The sequence below is a fragment of the Colius striatus genome, chromosome 4, assembly GCF_028858725.1.
Source record: "Colius striatus isolate bColStr4 chromosome 4, bColStr4.1.hap1, whole genome shotgun sequence".
NCBI classification, from domain to species: Eukaryota; Metazoa; Chordata; class Aves; order Coliiformes; family Coliidae; genus Colius; species Colius striatus.
The window spans coordinates 80,606,526-80,623,350 of NC_084762.1; the positions used below are offsets into that span (position 1 = coordinate 80,606,526).

A 16,825-nucleotide genomic window follows, 5' to 3' on the forward strand; every position below is an offset into this window, starting at 1 on the left:
GCTATTTATAGACAATGGAACATTAGAAAACATGGATTAGTGTAAATCACTCATTTCCCCTACACAAAATACTAGTTCCAAGGGAGAAATCACAAATAAAGTCTTTTTAATTCATACTTTGTTGCACTGTGACACATGAAGATAAAATAAATGCCAGAAGTGTTTCCTTACCAGACAGTTATGAAATCATATATTGGCTCTGTTTGGAGAACTGTGAAATTGATGTAGATTCCATTCCCAGGTGGTACTCTTACAAGCCAGAAGCAATCTTGAAAGTTTGGGTACTCATCAGGGTATCCTGGAGAGTAGATTGTGCCATTCATTGCAGTTATATTTCCTCCACAGAGTGCTATAAAAAAAAGAGTACATTTGGGGTTTGTTTTTTAAAAAAATTAGATGCTTCTTGCATTCTTCTTTGACAATGTAAAGGCCATAATTTTAAAGACCTTTTTTTTTTCAGTATAACTAGATTATGCAAAACCATTGCTGCTTATAAAAATATTTTATTGAGCATTTTGCAAATACTCAGAAGTCTATTTTGACATTATTGGTCAAATGTAAAAGAAAAAACATGTCATAAATACTATCAGAACTAGAACTAATGTAATGTTTAGATATGAGGTTAAGTTTTTCCCTGCATAATTGAAACCCACTTTATTACGGTTCTGTGTAAATGCTAGCTACAAATTAGCAGTGAAACACATAACTTGCTTTCATTGCTCAGATTCCCTGAAATAAGCTGAAGAATCTCTAACCAGAGAACAGGTTGCTGGAAATACCAGTTTAATGTATAGGAATTATGCATTGTTTGTATTTAGGTTATGTGTTACAGCTTATTTAAATATACTTTGGTGCTGAACTGCAGAGTAAGGAGCCTTTCCTAGTCACAGCTCATCCATTCAGACTCTACAGCTGGTATATTGCTTTTCTTCAGCTTTTATCTTGAAAGTTTCTACGGGGTTTTGGTAGACAGAACTGATTTTGCAGCAGTGTCTTAGAGGACTGACAACATGGACTGTCAGGCAATGATATTTCTTGGAAAAGCAGAGGGAATAGATTCCAAAAGGATAAAAGTGAGGCAGATGAGTTAAGAAGGGTCAAAGAGTTTTAGATGGTGCTGAGCACGGGTTAGAGGGATTTTAGGTGCATGAGCGTTCAAGAAGAGAACAGAATTGTTTAAACAGGAACCATTGTAGTGATACTGGATTCAGATTGTCTCCTTCAAGGAGTCTGAGGCATTAAACAAGCCCTAGTAGATACTGCCTTACAATAAAGATTATAAAGCAAATTCAACTTAAAAATATGATGTATATTTCTGGCATTAGGTAAATAAAACAAAACAAAACAAATCTACTTCATTTTAATGCCTTCATCTTAAACCAAGAACAACTAGAAGATATCTAATTACCTTTTTCCTTGAACAATAAAAACCTCAAACAATAAAACAAATCTCAAAACCAGTAGTAACATATAGAAACATCAAAATCTTTTCATTGAAAGTACCAGAGCAAATATTTGAACAAAATTCCATGTAATTTAAGAAATTCCTCCAGCAGCTGAATCTGGAATGTGAGGCACATTAGACAAATTAGAATTCCAATATCAATTAGATTGATTTTTTTAATCTGTATATGTTCATATCATATTAAATAGAAACAAAGAACCTCCAGCCAGTGTTCAGGAACTTCACCAAAGGCAATACTTGGAACTCCTACTTTGGCCATCTTAGAACTTACTAATCAAATTTTTGGTGACAGTGAGTTAATTTGAAGAAATTGAATTACTCAGTAAATTAATTGTCATGATTCTGAGGCACAGAAAATACAGCTAGAACTAAGTGATAGGGAATTTTAGAAGTTAAGTTTAGCTGTTTAGCAGTTAAGACATGAACCATTACTATTCTCTCAGGAGTCAGAAAATGGGGATCGAAACTTAATTTTGATGAATTAACTTCTGCTTTCAAAAGACAGTGTAGGTGTCATATCTCTTTTATATGATAAGGCTTCTCTTTCTGAATTCTTTATAGATATGTTTTAATTTAGCTACCACATCCTCCAGAAAAGCCTTGGCTTTGTGGAAAACTATTGTTTAGGCATATGAGGAAATTTACAGTCAATAACTTAATTGTTAATTATGTTTGGTTCTTGTGGCTCCAGAAAGGTAGGACTTGGGAATGATAGTTTTGCATATGAAGTATCTTCGCAGTGTCTAAGTTTTTCCAGGAGCCTAATATTGCTGTCTGAATGTTTCCACAATTGTTACAAAGTTAGATATTCCAGAAGAAAGTGATTATTTCATATGTAAGGAAATTAAGTCTTCAGTTCCACAAATAGGTTTTGTGGTGCATAGATATTTTTTTAAGAGATTTCTGTGTTACCAAATCATCCATCCTTCTGTTTCAAGGTCTCATGACACTGAACAACTGACCTTCCTTGGCCTGCTGCTTAGTTTCTTTCAGCATAGGTAGGAATAAGATAATACTTCTATGGTGTCATCATATATGTTCACTCTGTCTTCTTAAAATTGCAGCTATGTGCAAACCATAGACCACTGAATTAGTTTGCCATCTTCAAACACACCAGTGCAAAAAGAATCAAATGTAAAAATTTAAAATTTAAAAAATATTCACATTCACAAAAATTACACGTAGAAAGAACTTCACACAGCATTGACTGGAAGAGAACTGCACTTTATGCCAATTGTGACATTTCTTTCTAATTGATAAGAGAGAAAATAATTTTTCAGAGTTGGGAAGTTCAGGTTTTTCATCTTTATTTCTTCAATCATTGCAGAAGTTTTATTCTGTAGCACTATCTAGATTAAAATGTAACATAGGTCTTCACACTACAGACCTTAAACCTAACCTCACAAAAATAAACACTATCTCAGGAAAGTTTTCAAAGATTTCATATTTCCATGAAACATTTCAGCTTCTCTGCAAAAATTTTCACCTGTAAAACTGAATATTTCCTCTGCAAAAAAACCCCAAAATATAAGAATATAGGTCTCTGTAAATTGAAAAGCTGAAATTATTTCATTTAATAGTCCTTAGGGAGACATATAAATAATGAGATGTTCATAGGTCACACAGAACATACCTTCACATCTGGGGAGAGGATGATTCCAGTTACGGCTGATACCATGAAGGCAAGTCAGAGCTGAATTTCCAATTAATGTGTACCCAGGAAAACACTCAAATGAAATAGTTTGTCCCACAGTAAAATCATTCCCAATAACAAAACCATTACGAAATGGTCGAGGGTCAGGACAGCTTTGTAGTTGATATGCTGAAATACATAAATAATAATAATGAAGGGGAAAAGCATATAACTTCTTATTACTTCAACAAGAAAATGTTTTCATTAGAATAAAATCAATATCTTAAGTTCCACCAAAGTGACAATCAAAATCATTGGTCCTATGCCAGAAGAACAGTGAAACATTCCCACAGCAATTCTGGAAATATGCATAAAAATTAATTTTCAATTCCAAATCTCATAAGGAAAACATGATACTGCAACTAATGTTTAAATAATCTTATATTCTTTACACTTTATGTTGTGTGTGTGTGTGTCTGAACAAACCAACAAATATCCAGCACACTACCCTCCAGGTTTTTGGAAAAGGATCCATCAAGGTAAAAGTGAGATCAACTTCTTCATTTTATCTTTTCACTTTAGTAAGTGCAGAAGCACTGCACTAGAGAAGAAGAGAATAGAAATGAACTTAGATTTTTTATTTTTCCCATTTAGGTCTTCTAAAAGGTACAGCACTGACTGTATCTTTTAGACTACAAATTGCTTCCAAGTACAACCTTAAGCACACCCTAATCAAAATGGATCCAAGTTGCTGAAAATGAAAATTAAAAAGGTTGTAGAAGATTATCTAAACTAGAAGCATGAGAAAAAACTGACAGGTACAGAAGACTGATACGACGTCACGACAGAGAGCAGGCTAACAGCAAATGCCCCTCTAAAAAAAGTACAGGAGGATGACAAACAGAACAGACAAACAAATCAGGTAGCCTACAGTGCATGTTGAGTGATGCATGCACTATTAAGGAACAGAACAAGGGCCAAGCTAAGAAGCCCTTTCACACCAATATAGGAGCCTAAAACACAGGAGGTAGGATCTAGAATGCTTGAACCAGCCAAGAGCCCTGAAGTGAAAAGCATGGCATATAGCAGCAGGATGCAGTGTTGCCAGGCGACCACCTTTCCAAGACAGAGGGCAGAGACTTCCAGGTTGGAAAGCACCACTGTTGTTTAGAAATAATATTAAGAGCCATAGAGGAAAAATATTTAAAAAAAAAAAAACAGAGGCATTACAGAATAGTTATAGGTGGAAATTAAACCTCCAGAAATACAAGGTTTGTACTAAGCTGCTTCTACAAACGTCTAAACAGGAAAATGACAGTGAACAGGAAATTTTAAGTAAAATTAGAGTAGCTGAAAAAATACAACCCATAGTAGTAATGGAGTACACAAATCCCCATCTCATCAGGATGGCTTAAAAAAATTAAATTTTGAATGCAGTACTGCTCCCTAGAACAAGCAGTTGGAGAGCTCACAAGAAAAGATGTTATTGTAGATTTGAATCAGACTCAAGCCTTAGTCTGAGAATAATAGCAGCTATAATATGATTTGATTGTACAGGGAGAGAGCAAGTCAAACTCAGCACAGGGATATTCTATTTTCTGGAAAGGAAATTACGCAAAAATGACATACTGCTGATTGGAATCTGCTAATTGACACTACTTTAAAAGACCAGGTAAAATACCTTCTATAATTCGGAATCATAAACACTGAAGCAGTTCAGAAAAATGTCTGTGTAACTCAGCAGGAAATTTAAAGAAGCTACAATAGGGAAAAATCTGCCTTTCCAAAATGTCTTAAAACATAACAGGTAAAATTGAAATACAAAACACAGAGAGCAAAAATAATTTAAAGATATCTTGCAGAAGATGCCAACAGCATTTGACAGCATCAGAAGTCACCTAAGGAACTGGTGGGACAATTCTTGACAGATGAGAAAAAAGGGACTTTTATGGATTAGGATGCCATAGAGATAAAAACTAAATAAATTCTTAGTACCCATCTTTACTGCTGAAGATGGTGTAGAGATATCTCAACATAATACGGCACTTGTATTACACAGGTCTAAAGCAATAGATAAATTTTGAGTAAATACAAAAGTACAACATTAAATAGATAAGACAAATGACCAGGGTAGATGGCTTTCACCCAGAAGAGCTGCTGAACCAAGATATATATAATTTTGTTTCAAGATGTGATCTAGAGGAGTGGTGATTTCCCAATGTAAATCTTATTTATGATTAGAGGGCATCTTTGAAATCAGTGAGACTGACTTCTATATCTGGCAATGTGATACAGCCTACAATAATAAATAATATTACTGAGCAAGTTACTGAAACATGCTTTCTTGGGAAAGAGATTGGAGATGTTATAACTTCAGTTCATACATAAAAACCCACAACGGTAGCAGAAAGCTAAATGTGAAAATGCCATCAAATCCCACAGTAACAGAATTAAGCATTTGAGAAAAACTGTGGATGCTGGGAGAGGAGAAAAGAAACTACCTAGGCTTCTGTGCTGCTAAGTAGCATTTTGTTTTTGCCATTGGAAATACCATACTGAGTTAGATGGATATTTTTTCTGATTCGATAGATGATTTCAGCTTTTACATTCTTATGTTTTAGGAAGAGGAAAAAAACTTTTCTGTAATTTTATGTGTTCTTCTTAAAAGAATTAAAAGACTCTATAATCAACTATGAATATCAAAGATTTTATACTAAACAAGTAAGACTTGAAAAGAAGCTTCTCTCACATCCTGGTGATTTTTGCCAAGAAGATTTGAAACATTGACTTCTTATTACAGAACTGAGAACATACGCTATGTAAAATCTGCAAAATCTGAATATCACAGATTTTATCTGTTTGAAAGAAACGGTTCTCTCTTAAATGGCTAAAAAGACAAGAACTTTTTTTTATTTCTTTGGCAAATAATAGTATGTCCAAAATGATTACTGTTTTGGTTAATAGCAGTAATAGAATCCACTTTTACTGTCCTCTTAGCAGTAGATTTTAAAGCTTCCTTACTCCTACAAATTTTACCATGTTCCAAATAAGAAGTTAATAAAATCTTACCAGTCATAAACCGACTTTTTTTTAAAAGCTAATATTTTTTTCAGTGGCTTTCTTCCAGGATGTTACATAGAGCTCAAGTCAATTTGAGCTTGCTCCTATTGAAAGAGTAATCGGAGGCTGCTCTAAAGCAAAAGCACTTTAAATCATCCTTTGACATTATTCATATCATGAAAACAGGTATAGTTGAAAATATATATTTGACTTTTTTTCAAAGTAATGATCTAATAATTTTTATATGTAATTATATCAATAAAATTATGATCTTGCAGTCTTCCCTAACTCATCATGACCTATTTGGGTACAACTGAATGAGAATCTTCCAGCAATATTTCCAACTAGGAAATAAAATGGTTTTGGAGACCTCTGATTTGGCATTATTCTGTACTAGCCTACATGGATCACATACTCTAAAGCAATATTTAGATCTTCTCCTTCCAGAACCTAGGACACAAAATTGAGATTCCCTTATGCTTGTAACAGTATTAAAATAGAGATAATTACTTTGTAAAGCCATGTAATGTAAATTATTATCAACCAAATTCAGATATGGGAAACTACCTGTTTGCCTACATTTGAACTGCTTTTTAAAGAGAATATGCAATTATTTATTTCTTTTTCGTCTTTATTTTCTGAATTCCTCTTTTTGATCTTGATGCATAACACTAGTTTGAAATACACAAAAACTTTTTCATGTTTAGCTTTTAAGAACACCAAAAAAGAGAAATAACCTTCAGCTGCCACCTTGTTATTGCATAAGAACATCAAAAACTCACCTTGATACACAATATGAAAACCTTGTTTGTTCTGTGAGTAATCACTGTGAAAGTATAAGCTGGTTTCATGAGTTGTGCTGAAAAGAGAGGCAGGTAGCTGAGGGCCACTTAGTCTCCCAATAACAGTGCTAGTTTCTGTAGATCCACTCCTAACTTCTAAGTAATCATGTATGGTCTCCGTTGAGAAATTCACGAATTGCAAATGGACACCTGGAAAACATCATCAGTAAACAAAAGTCACCAGTATCCATAACAGGAGGGAAAATAATAATAATAATACAATAATATCAGGAGATAACATAACCAGTGGAAATGCATGTATTAACACTTTCAGATGCAGTCCTTGGAATTCAGTTTCAAGCATTCTTTCTTCTCATGCATTACTAATTCTGAAATGCTGGCAAGGTAATACATGCTAACACTGAAATACTGACAGGATCTAAAGCATTGAACTGTAGGTTATTTATATGCTACTTCTTGGGTGGATTGTTGTTTGTGGATTTTGGGCAAATTTAACTTCTGCTCATTGCATATATTCAATTTAGTTAAACCTTTCCTGTTTTCAATTTCATAAAATACTCTTCGGTTCTATTGAAAGAGAAAATGCTTTCTGTGCTATCCCTGGGAAAAAAATAGAACCAAAACCCACAGACAGAATTTCCCCCCAGAGATAGCTGCATTTCAGATGTACATAAACTGGTCTCTCTCAAGCTTATGGGTAGTAAAATATATAAATCTATAAAAATAGTGAGACACTGTAAAAATTATGCATATAAGATGGTTCAGTTATATTATAAAGGTATTTGGAAGAAGAATGCTCTTTGAAGGGTCACGTCCTGGTCAAGGACATTTTTAAATGAAGGGAAAATAAGAAAAGGAGGAAGCTGTAAACCAGTACAGGGACACAAACCTGAGGCAGTCAGTGATAAGAAACAAACATGGTCAATCACACTAATGGATAAGGTTGAGAGAAGAGTATGAGAATTGTTATTTAAACAAGGTTATCTGATTAAGGCCTACATCAGTTTGGAAACCAGCAAAAACGAGGAAGCCAGGACTCAGTACAGACACAGACCTGACAAAGCAAACACAGAGCTACTGATGAGAAAGTAACCTTGCCAATCGCACTAGCTGAATGGCTGTCGAGAAACTGTAGGCACAAATTTTAGGAAGATCACCTGAACTTTAACCGATAAGACTGTAAAAAAGAGGAATCCCATACTGGGAGAGTTGTACAAAATCATAGACCTATACAGCCTCCTGAGGAGATGCACAGGGGAACAGGGAGGAATAAAGATGTGGGTAGGCAGAAAAGGGCATCAACAGGGCTGGTTGTATGTAGAATGAGGAGGGTCGATAGCTAATCTGTCTGTGTTATCATTTCATATCTTCGTATTAAATATTTTCTGAAATATCTCTACATATATTCTTATTCTCTAAGTCTGTAAGCGGAATTTTTTGGCAACTGCTGGCATCGTCCGGAGATGTGGTCACCCCTGCTCCGTGGTGTTAGCTACTGGAGCAAGTGTGGGGCTTTCAGTGCCAAGTACTGATGAGACCTCTGTATCTGTGGGGAGAGTGTGAGAAAATTTGTGCCAGCTGCTATAGTCAGATAAGGGGTGTGGGATCCCAGCAGTCTGTGGTGTCAGGTAGTGGAGCAAGTGAGATCTGGATCTAGGAAGGGTCCTACAGGGCCTCTGAGCAACTTGATCTAGTTGGAGATGCCCCTGCTCATTGCAGGAGGATTTTGCTAAGTGACATTTAAAGATCTCTTTCCTGATCCTGTATTCTATGAGCCTACAGACATTGTGCCCAGAATGCCAGCTAATGGGGGATCCAGTATGTGTGGGTTAGGTGCCCGCTACCGGAGTGAGAAAGGGGTGTTGTTGCCTCTGGCCTGAAAGGAGAGCAAGGGTCTTTAACTTCCACGAACTGGGGCAGGAGTGCTGTGTGTTCTCAGAACCTATTTTCTGTCTCTTTTTACCTGAAGAAAGTCTATATCTTATAAAAAAGCTTTTGCTTTAAGTGTTATTTTTTGACATTGTCAGCCTTCCTACATTACCTACATAGAGAATCCAGTTATATCCAAATTTTGCTCTTTCTCTATCCATGATATTTGTAGGCTTGGCCTTTTATTTGATCCTGTGAACCAAACACTTGTCCGAAGTTCAAGCTGTCATTATTAACTGTCAACTCATGTTGACTTACTGTCATTTTTTTTCACTTTCACTCACTTTGCTCAAGAGAAAACCAGCTCTAATATACTTTTGTCTATCATTCTGCTCTCTATACTCTACTGTCTTTCACTACAGGTTCCAGAAGAACAGAAATCTTCCAAAGTATTAATCCTTTGCTCAGTCTATATCACCTGCCTCTGACTTCTGCCTGTAAGACTGATTGTTTTCCACGACTTTTTGTATTTCGGACATAACTATTGAATGAATATTTCATATATTCATATATAAAATCTCAGAAAGAATTGCAACAAATCATGTAAAGTAACCTTGTAAATTGATCAAAATCAACGTAATATCATAAAATTAGATTAAACCATTAGCTAAGATATACTGGATAAGCTTATGATCTGTAACATTTAACCAGGAAAAAATCTTCTTAGAAACACTTAAACAAGTAAAAGACCATGGTGTTTGTTTGGTTGTTTTTTTCTGTTTACTCATGATGCAAATGCTTCCTCAAGAAATTTATGGAAGATAATAAATTGTGGATGATATGGATGATATGTCAAATGGCACAACTTCTGTCCAGAGAAAACACTGAAAAACTAGAAGCCTTAGAAAGAAATCCTTCTTACAGGTTTGCACATGAACTGCAAAGTTCTGTATCTGTAGCACAACACTTTATCTGTTTGTGCAGGCTGGAACTGATTAGGTAAGCAGCAGATCTGCTAAGAAGGATCTGCCAGTCATAGTGGATTTGATCTAATGTTACTGACAATTTCAGTTTCAGTACAAAGTTTGATAATTTTGAGTGGGATGCTTCTAGAGGTTCCTTTCAAGACCATTGACATGCTGCTGCAAAATTCACCTGGGCTAAGCAAAGAAGCTTAATAATATACTCAAATATACCTTTAACTTCTAGTAAACTGATACTGACTCATTTTAAAACATTTGCGATAGCCATTTTGTTCAGGGGAATTTATGACTCCATGAAGAGAAATTAAGCCTGTAAAGTTAGGAAATTGTGCTTCATTCTAATTGAATGACTTTGTTTTACAGAAAATTGTAGTATATGTTAAAATAAAACTAAGAACCTAATTGCTTTTTTATTCTGTATCTTTCTTTGAAGGCTTTGATAACTTCTTTAAATAAATGAAAAGGGGTTTTTTAGCCAGGATAAATATTCATAATATTTTAAAATTTATGTTCAGTGTTTTGAATCCATAACCCCCCAGCAAATTTAATCTATGAAAAAACACATACCAAAACCAATAGGCAGCTTTATTGTCCATGTGCAATCCAAACTGCTAGGATAGTTGCCAGGGAACCCAGGGCTGAGGATTACTCCACTGAAATCTGACATGCTACCACCACATTGTGCTGCAAAAAAATCCAAACATTTTTCAGAGGAGTAGAATGAGCTGAAGAATCATCCAGAGTACTGAAGATCCCACCAGTATCAATAATATAATAATATAACTAGATTTATACTTAAAAAATACACAAATATTACTTTGCCACTAAATATCTGTAATACAGTAATTTAAAAGTAGACTTTTTAAATATATTTATTTACTCTGAATTTACTAGGTTTTCATTTCAGGGGCACATGCATCTGAAAAGAGAAAAAATGTTTACTCTGCACTCTTCACAAAACATTTTTGTGAACAGGCAAGCGACATACATCATCTCATAGCAACATTGACATAATTCTACATTAGTCTGTAAAGATGCATCTGAAAAATATAATTATGTATTTTTAAAATGTACTGTATTCCATGCATTTTAAGAAATCTTTTTTATAAACTTAATTTGATTCCTCCTGTTCTATAGTCAACGTAACTCAAAATTGGAATTAAATTCATATTGAAACTCAATTTAATTTTTTTTCAGGCGGGACAACAGTGAATAAAGTAACTTACATATCAATATGAGAATTAAAAATGCTAATTATGCCTTTGGTACATCCTTTGAAACACAATAAAAAATCATTACTTGCAAAAAAGAAAGACAAAGACCAGGAAAATATCAGCACAGCATTTTTGTCTTCAAAATTTACCCAGAGCAGTGCAATTATCGTAACAGACTTCCTAGACATATGTTAATGCATAGTGATGGAAACTGAAGACTAATTCCTGAAAAAAATTCTTGCAAATATCTGAATCGTGTTGAATATTTATAAATTCTAAGCTGAGGAAGCTCAGTACCTCACAGGAGGGTTTTAACACCTCATAGGATTAAGAACAGGATTATGTGGAGGAGCTCAAGAGGATATATAATCTGTCTTGAAGAAAAGCAAAGTATAAAATCTTGAATAAGATCTGTAGCATTCTGCTTTTCCTGTATTCAAGATTAAAAACCCAGATAATTTTTTACTGTTATGGAATCTAAATAAAACAGCATTTCTATTGAGAGAATGAGAATGCAAATAGAATTTTACATCCCACACATTTATTCATCATATAAATATATTTAAATGCACTTAGATATTTCATTTGGGCTTCTGTCAGGATACCAGTGCTTCTTCCAATAATATTATTATGATCATAGTTTAATTTGAAAAATAATATCTCATCTTCTTACATTGTGCAGACATGCCTTATGTTGAACTTAACAGAAATACAAAGGTAATGCTATTCCTATTTTAGTATTTTCTGTAATAGTCATCACTCTGCTGGGGAAAAGATTCATAAATAAATTAACAGTTTTTGCAAGGGTCTCTGGAGGTTTCATCACTGATAGAAAATTGATGATAGATTCTGACTAGAACAAATTCTGTTCTTTCTTCTTCTGCTTGGACATTTCAGAAGAGCTTTGTCAAAATAACTGAGATATACTTTGAAAATCTTCAGCTTAATTTGAAAATTTTTCACTTTTCATTTTTTCAAATTTTCTCTATTCTTTTCCCTATGCCAGTCTCTTATTTTTGAGTTTTCTGGCTAATTCTGGCATATTTAAGAAAGTTTATGGATGCAGAACATACCTAAACATATTGGAATCGGATAATTCCATCTTCTTACTGGCCCAGGCATGCAGGTGATATGCGAATGTCCCTAAAATGACACAATATTTGCTAATTCATATAATAAAAAAATACAATATATGACACAGCATTAATATGACAACATTTTTTTTCTATCTAAAAAATTTTTAAAAATATATAAAAAATATAAAAAATAAAAAATATATAAAAGCAGCAGTCTATAATATTTATATTATACACTGTGAATTTTATCATAGAGAAGACTGTAACCTTAACTTTGTGACTGATTGCCTACTAGAGATTCTATTATTTCTTATTATTTCTAATGTTATAACATTATCCATCTGAATTCTCTAACACTAGTTTTAGTATAAACAAAGTGTCTAGAAACTGAAGCAATGTTTAGATAGTAGTGATTTGCATCATATGATGTATATGATTTGTGCATCATATACAATATCTAGTACTTACTTGACATTTTAATTCATAATATCTATTCTAAATGCAGTCTTTACTCCTAATATCTATTCTAAATGCAGCCCCTACCCTCACCCCTGAAGCAGTTGGTTTAAATTGCCAAAAGCTGAGACGTTTAAGGAACCTCCCGATAAAACAGATAAGGTGTTATGATTTTAAGGCAATCTGTTGCAGATAATTTACAAGACCCAGCAGAGGGAACCTCTGTGTTGTTCATCAGCTTCATATAAATACAATTGTCTTCCAGAAATAGTAAACAAAAATGCAAAATCTGAAGAGAAAACTGTACTTGGGATTTCTCACAAAACCATGTTGTATAGATTTTAAGATATCCTAGTAGAAAGTATTCTGTGGCTTTTATCCTGTTTGTTCAACTTTCATATGAAGAGAAAAATTAGCTTTTCATGTTAAATCTTATCAATTCAAAGCCTGTAGCATTTAAGGGACTCAAATATGTCTAAAGCATCCAAGATAACTGTGAATAGTTTATTCACCGATCTACAACCCATTCTTTTTCTCTCACAGATGAAAAATAAACATACTTTGTCCATAGTGCAAGTAAGTGTGTCTGCTCATTGCTAGAATAAAAAAAGTGTCAAAGTGGTACTGTATAAACCAGAAAAACAGTATGTAGGGAATAGGTTTTACTTGGTGTGTTTGCAGACATAAATGTATGCTGCAATGTTTTTTACATTTAATTTGTTTCAGCCAGTTACCATGGCTTGTCTGCTCACACATTTATATTTATTTTTATTTATATAAAAACAAAGAAGAAAAAAAAGTAATTGTTGGGCTGTTCCTAAGAATGAATATCTAAAATCAGGCAATGTAAGAAGTAAACTTCAGTAGCCATTTTCAGAGCTGCAGCCACACAATGTTTTAATTACTCTTTAAATTCTAGAAGGCTACAGACACGACTAGGAACTTTGTTTGTCAGGGAAACTGAGATACAGGTTCCAAATACAAACAACAATTGGCATCTGGAAGGAGACATGTATTTACTTTCTATCACAATAAATGCATTGCAGCTTTTAAAGAAACATTTTTTTAGACCAAAAGAGTAATTAAATGTCTATTTTTGATGCAGTACATACGATCCCTGTACTTAAGTTTTCACAGAACCATGTAAAACAAATATTTGAATTTATCAGTCATTTTAAAACTTCAGTTAGTTAAACATTCATCAACATTCACTACAGGACAGACTAATGTCAATGAAGAAAGGCAGGGAAGTAATACTTTAGCTATTTTACTCCAAAGTTATTAATACTCCATTAGTACTTAGTCACGTCACATTATATGGAAAACACCTTCTCCCTTTTAAGACTTTTCTTTTGCTATACATAGGTAGTGTGATGGTTAGTCCTTTGGGGAGTGTCACAAGTGGAAACAACACTCAGTTTTGGATTTTGTCCTGCAGTGTAACTGTACAAATGTTAAAAATCTTTTTCAAGGTCTTTCCTGTAGGCAGACAGATTTCTACTGGTTACATACGCTAAGGAACTCAAAGAGGAAAATTAGTCATAGTTTACAGTCACTGTGTTGCCCTTAGTTATACCTTTGCAAGAGCATAGCAGAAGTTACTTGGCAAAAATACACACAGATTTGAATTTTTTTTTATATATCTTCCCCCAAGTAATTACTGAAAGAATATAACTGAGAAAAAGAATTATTTCCTTTCCCTTAATTTGTTCTTATTGAAAGGCATAAATATGCTTCAACATTGATGTCAGCATAGTTAACCACTGAAACCACATCACTCCAACAACTAAGGAAATTCTACCTGTCAGAGGTGCTGTTGCCTCTGAATGCACAACCCGCTGTCTCAGAACATACCATCTCTGTGCATGCGCCTGGGACTGGAGTTGGCAGAAGAGAGTGAACAAAAGATGTCGAACAGGGAGCTCAGACTCTCCAGAACTTTCCAGGACCATCCAGAGATGGTACCAGGCATGCGCCAGTGAGAGGCATGGACATAAAGCGAGACCAGCGGAGAAGATGGGAACTCTTCCCCCACTGGACTGGAAGGCACATTGGAACTCAAAGTGAACTGCTGGGATGCTGTGGACTCGCAGTGGTGACTATTGGATCTTTTCCTCTCTTGCACTTTTTTTCTTTCTTTCCTTCTCCCTCTTGTTCTTACATTGTTGTTTGTTTTGGGCAAAATAAAGTAGATTAGCACTTGACTCCGTTTGAGTCCTAATTCTGTTCCTGAGAATACATGAAACCTGATCACGATAAATTGTTTGATTGGACATCATTCAGGAGTTAATCCAGCTGAGTTAATCCAGCTGCCCCCCATCACTCAAAATTGTCTGAGGTCGGTTGGAAAGCAAGGGGGTTTAACTTCTGCCAAATTAATTGCAGCAGGGGATCATGACACTCATTCCCCCTCTTCTCTTATTTTTCCTTCTGTAAATAGACAACTATTGATAATTTCTCATCAGGTGATTTAACTTAATTTGCCAACACCCCATAGCTGAACTATGAATACCAAGGATGCCATCAGTGTAACCAATAATGCAGAGGAAGCACAGAGCCATACCCTTCTGATGAAATATTAGGATAATTGCTAATTTAATATTTGTCAGAAAAGCCTTTCAGTCCTGCAAACTTATCACATGTTTACAACTCCATTTCGTACAGATAGAGTCAAACATAACCATGTTAAAAAACAACACTTGAAACTGGAAACTTGGCTCACCTGAAGAGAATAACCCTGATCACATTGGAAAGACACCACATCTCCAACCATGTATCTGTCTCCAATTTTGATCCCATTGCTTGGGGTCTGTGGTTCAGGACAAGAGTCCAAACCTATAGCTGTGAAAAAATGGAAGTTTAGGCATTTTAAGGAACATAAATCTGTTTTTAGAGTCACATATAACTTTTGAATATACTGTACACAGGCACACTGTATTTATATGTTTTAAGGAGCTCTTGAGTACCAGAAGTTTGTGGACAAGCAAGTGGCATATTATTTTATAATAAATGCTACATAATGAGAAAACTCTCCTTTCTTCAGTAAAGTGAAAGGAAATAAATAATCAAGATAGCAACAAATACTTCCCAAGAACTTGAAATCTCAACCCAAAGTCTCCTTTAAATTTACATTCCTTCAAATTTACCTATCTTCTGGCTCAGTCTCATTAATTTCCACATCCAATCTCACTCCTAATTATAGATTACCGAATTCAGACTGTTGTATCCTCACTTGCCCAGCATCTGGTCCACAGGATGCTGGCCAATACAACACCAAGTGAAAAACACAGGAAAAACAGGGCAAAGTGTAGTCCTTCAGAGGCCTGAGACTGCTCTTCCATTCATATAGACACACATACACACAGAGTAAATATTTATATCAATTTGCACCTAATCTGCTCTTTTTAATGAAGTATCTATAGAGTTACAACTCTACTATTTCCAGTTTCTGATTACAATAGAAGCTACTTTGCCAAGAGACTGTATTGTTATGGTCTTTAAAAGGAGAGACAGATAAATTCTTCTGCATTACATCTTCCCAGGAAGATCCAGGAGTGTAAGAATATGTGTAGCATTACCAATATGTTACTCTCTTTGCCTACTGTAAGTACTACACATTAAATAACTGTGAAGCTATGGCTGTTAAGCAACTAAAATATCAGTACACAGAGTAATGGCAAAAAATGAGATTCAATAATGGCAATATTTCAATATAGTATCAACTTCTGCATGTTTAAAGAGCTACTAGTGTAACTGATCATCTCATATAAGAATCTCATTCAGTAAAAACTGCTATTTGAACATTCTTACAATGGTGTATGAAACACAAATTCTAAGGAATTTATAAATCCTATACATTGTTTTTCTCAATAAGACACATTTTGAACATCAATAATAATTTTCACTACCATAATTTTACAACAACATTGTATTGTAAAAATGTAGAAAAAAAAAGAAATTTAATGTCTTGCACTTGGAAAATAGATATTAAACCGATTTTAATTCCTGATCTACAAAATGTACTGGGCACATGATTTTTTTATATAAAAATACATTAAAAGAGAAAATGTTTGTCCAAAAATCATAGAATCATAGAATGGTAGGGGTTGGAAGGGACCTCCAGAGATCATCTAGTCCAACCTCCCTGCAGAAGCAGGTTCACCTAGATCAGGTCTCACAGGAACATCCAGGCAGGTCTTGAAGACCTCTAAGGAAGGAGACTCCACAACCTCCTTGGAGGTCTTCCTTATCCATACAAGTAAAACT

At 34.5% G+C, this 16,825-nt stretch overlaps 1 protein-coding gene across 3 annotated transcripts in view; it reads right to left on the minus strand.

Annotated features, from left to right (window-relative positions):
• Nucleotides 1–16,825, minus strand: part of CSMD3 (CUB and Sushi multiple domains 3) — a 611,954-nt gene that overhangs the window by 82,976 nt on the left and 512,153 nt on the right. For all 3 annotated transcript variants that reach the window (XM_061994596.1, XM_061994595.1, XM_061994594.1), the window contains 6 exons: nt 15,282–15,400; nt 12,101–12,170; nt 10,381–10,497; nt 6,941–7,150; nt 3,099–3,287; nt 172–349 (listed from right to left, as the gene is read on the minus strand). In XM_061994596.1, the coding sequence (XP_061850580.1) occupies nt 172–349; nt 3,099–3,287; nt 6,941–7,150; nt 10,381–10,497; nt 12,101–12,170; nt 15,282–15,400 (883 nt within the window). The remainder of the gene's footprint in view (nt 1–171; nt 350–3,098; nt 3,288–6,940; nt 7,151–10,380; nt 10,498–12,100; nt 12,171–15,281; nt 15,401–16,825) is intronic.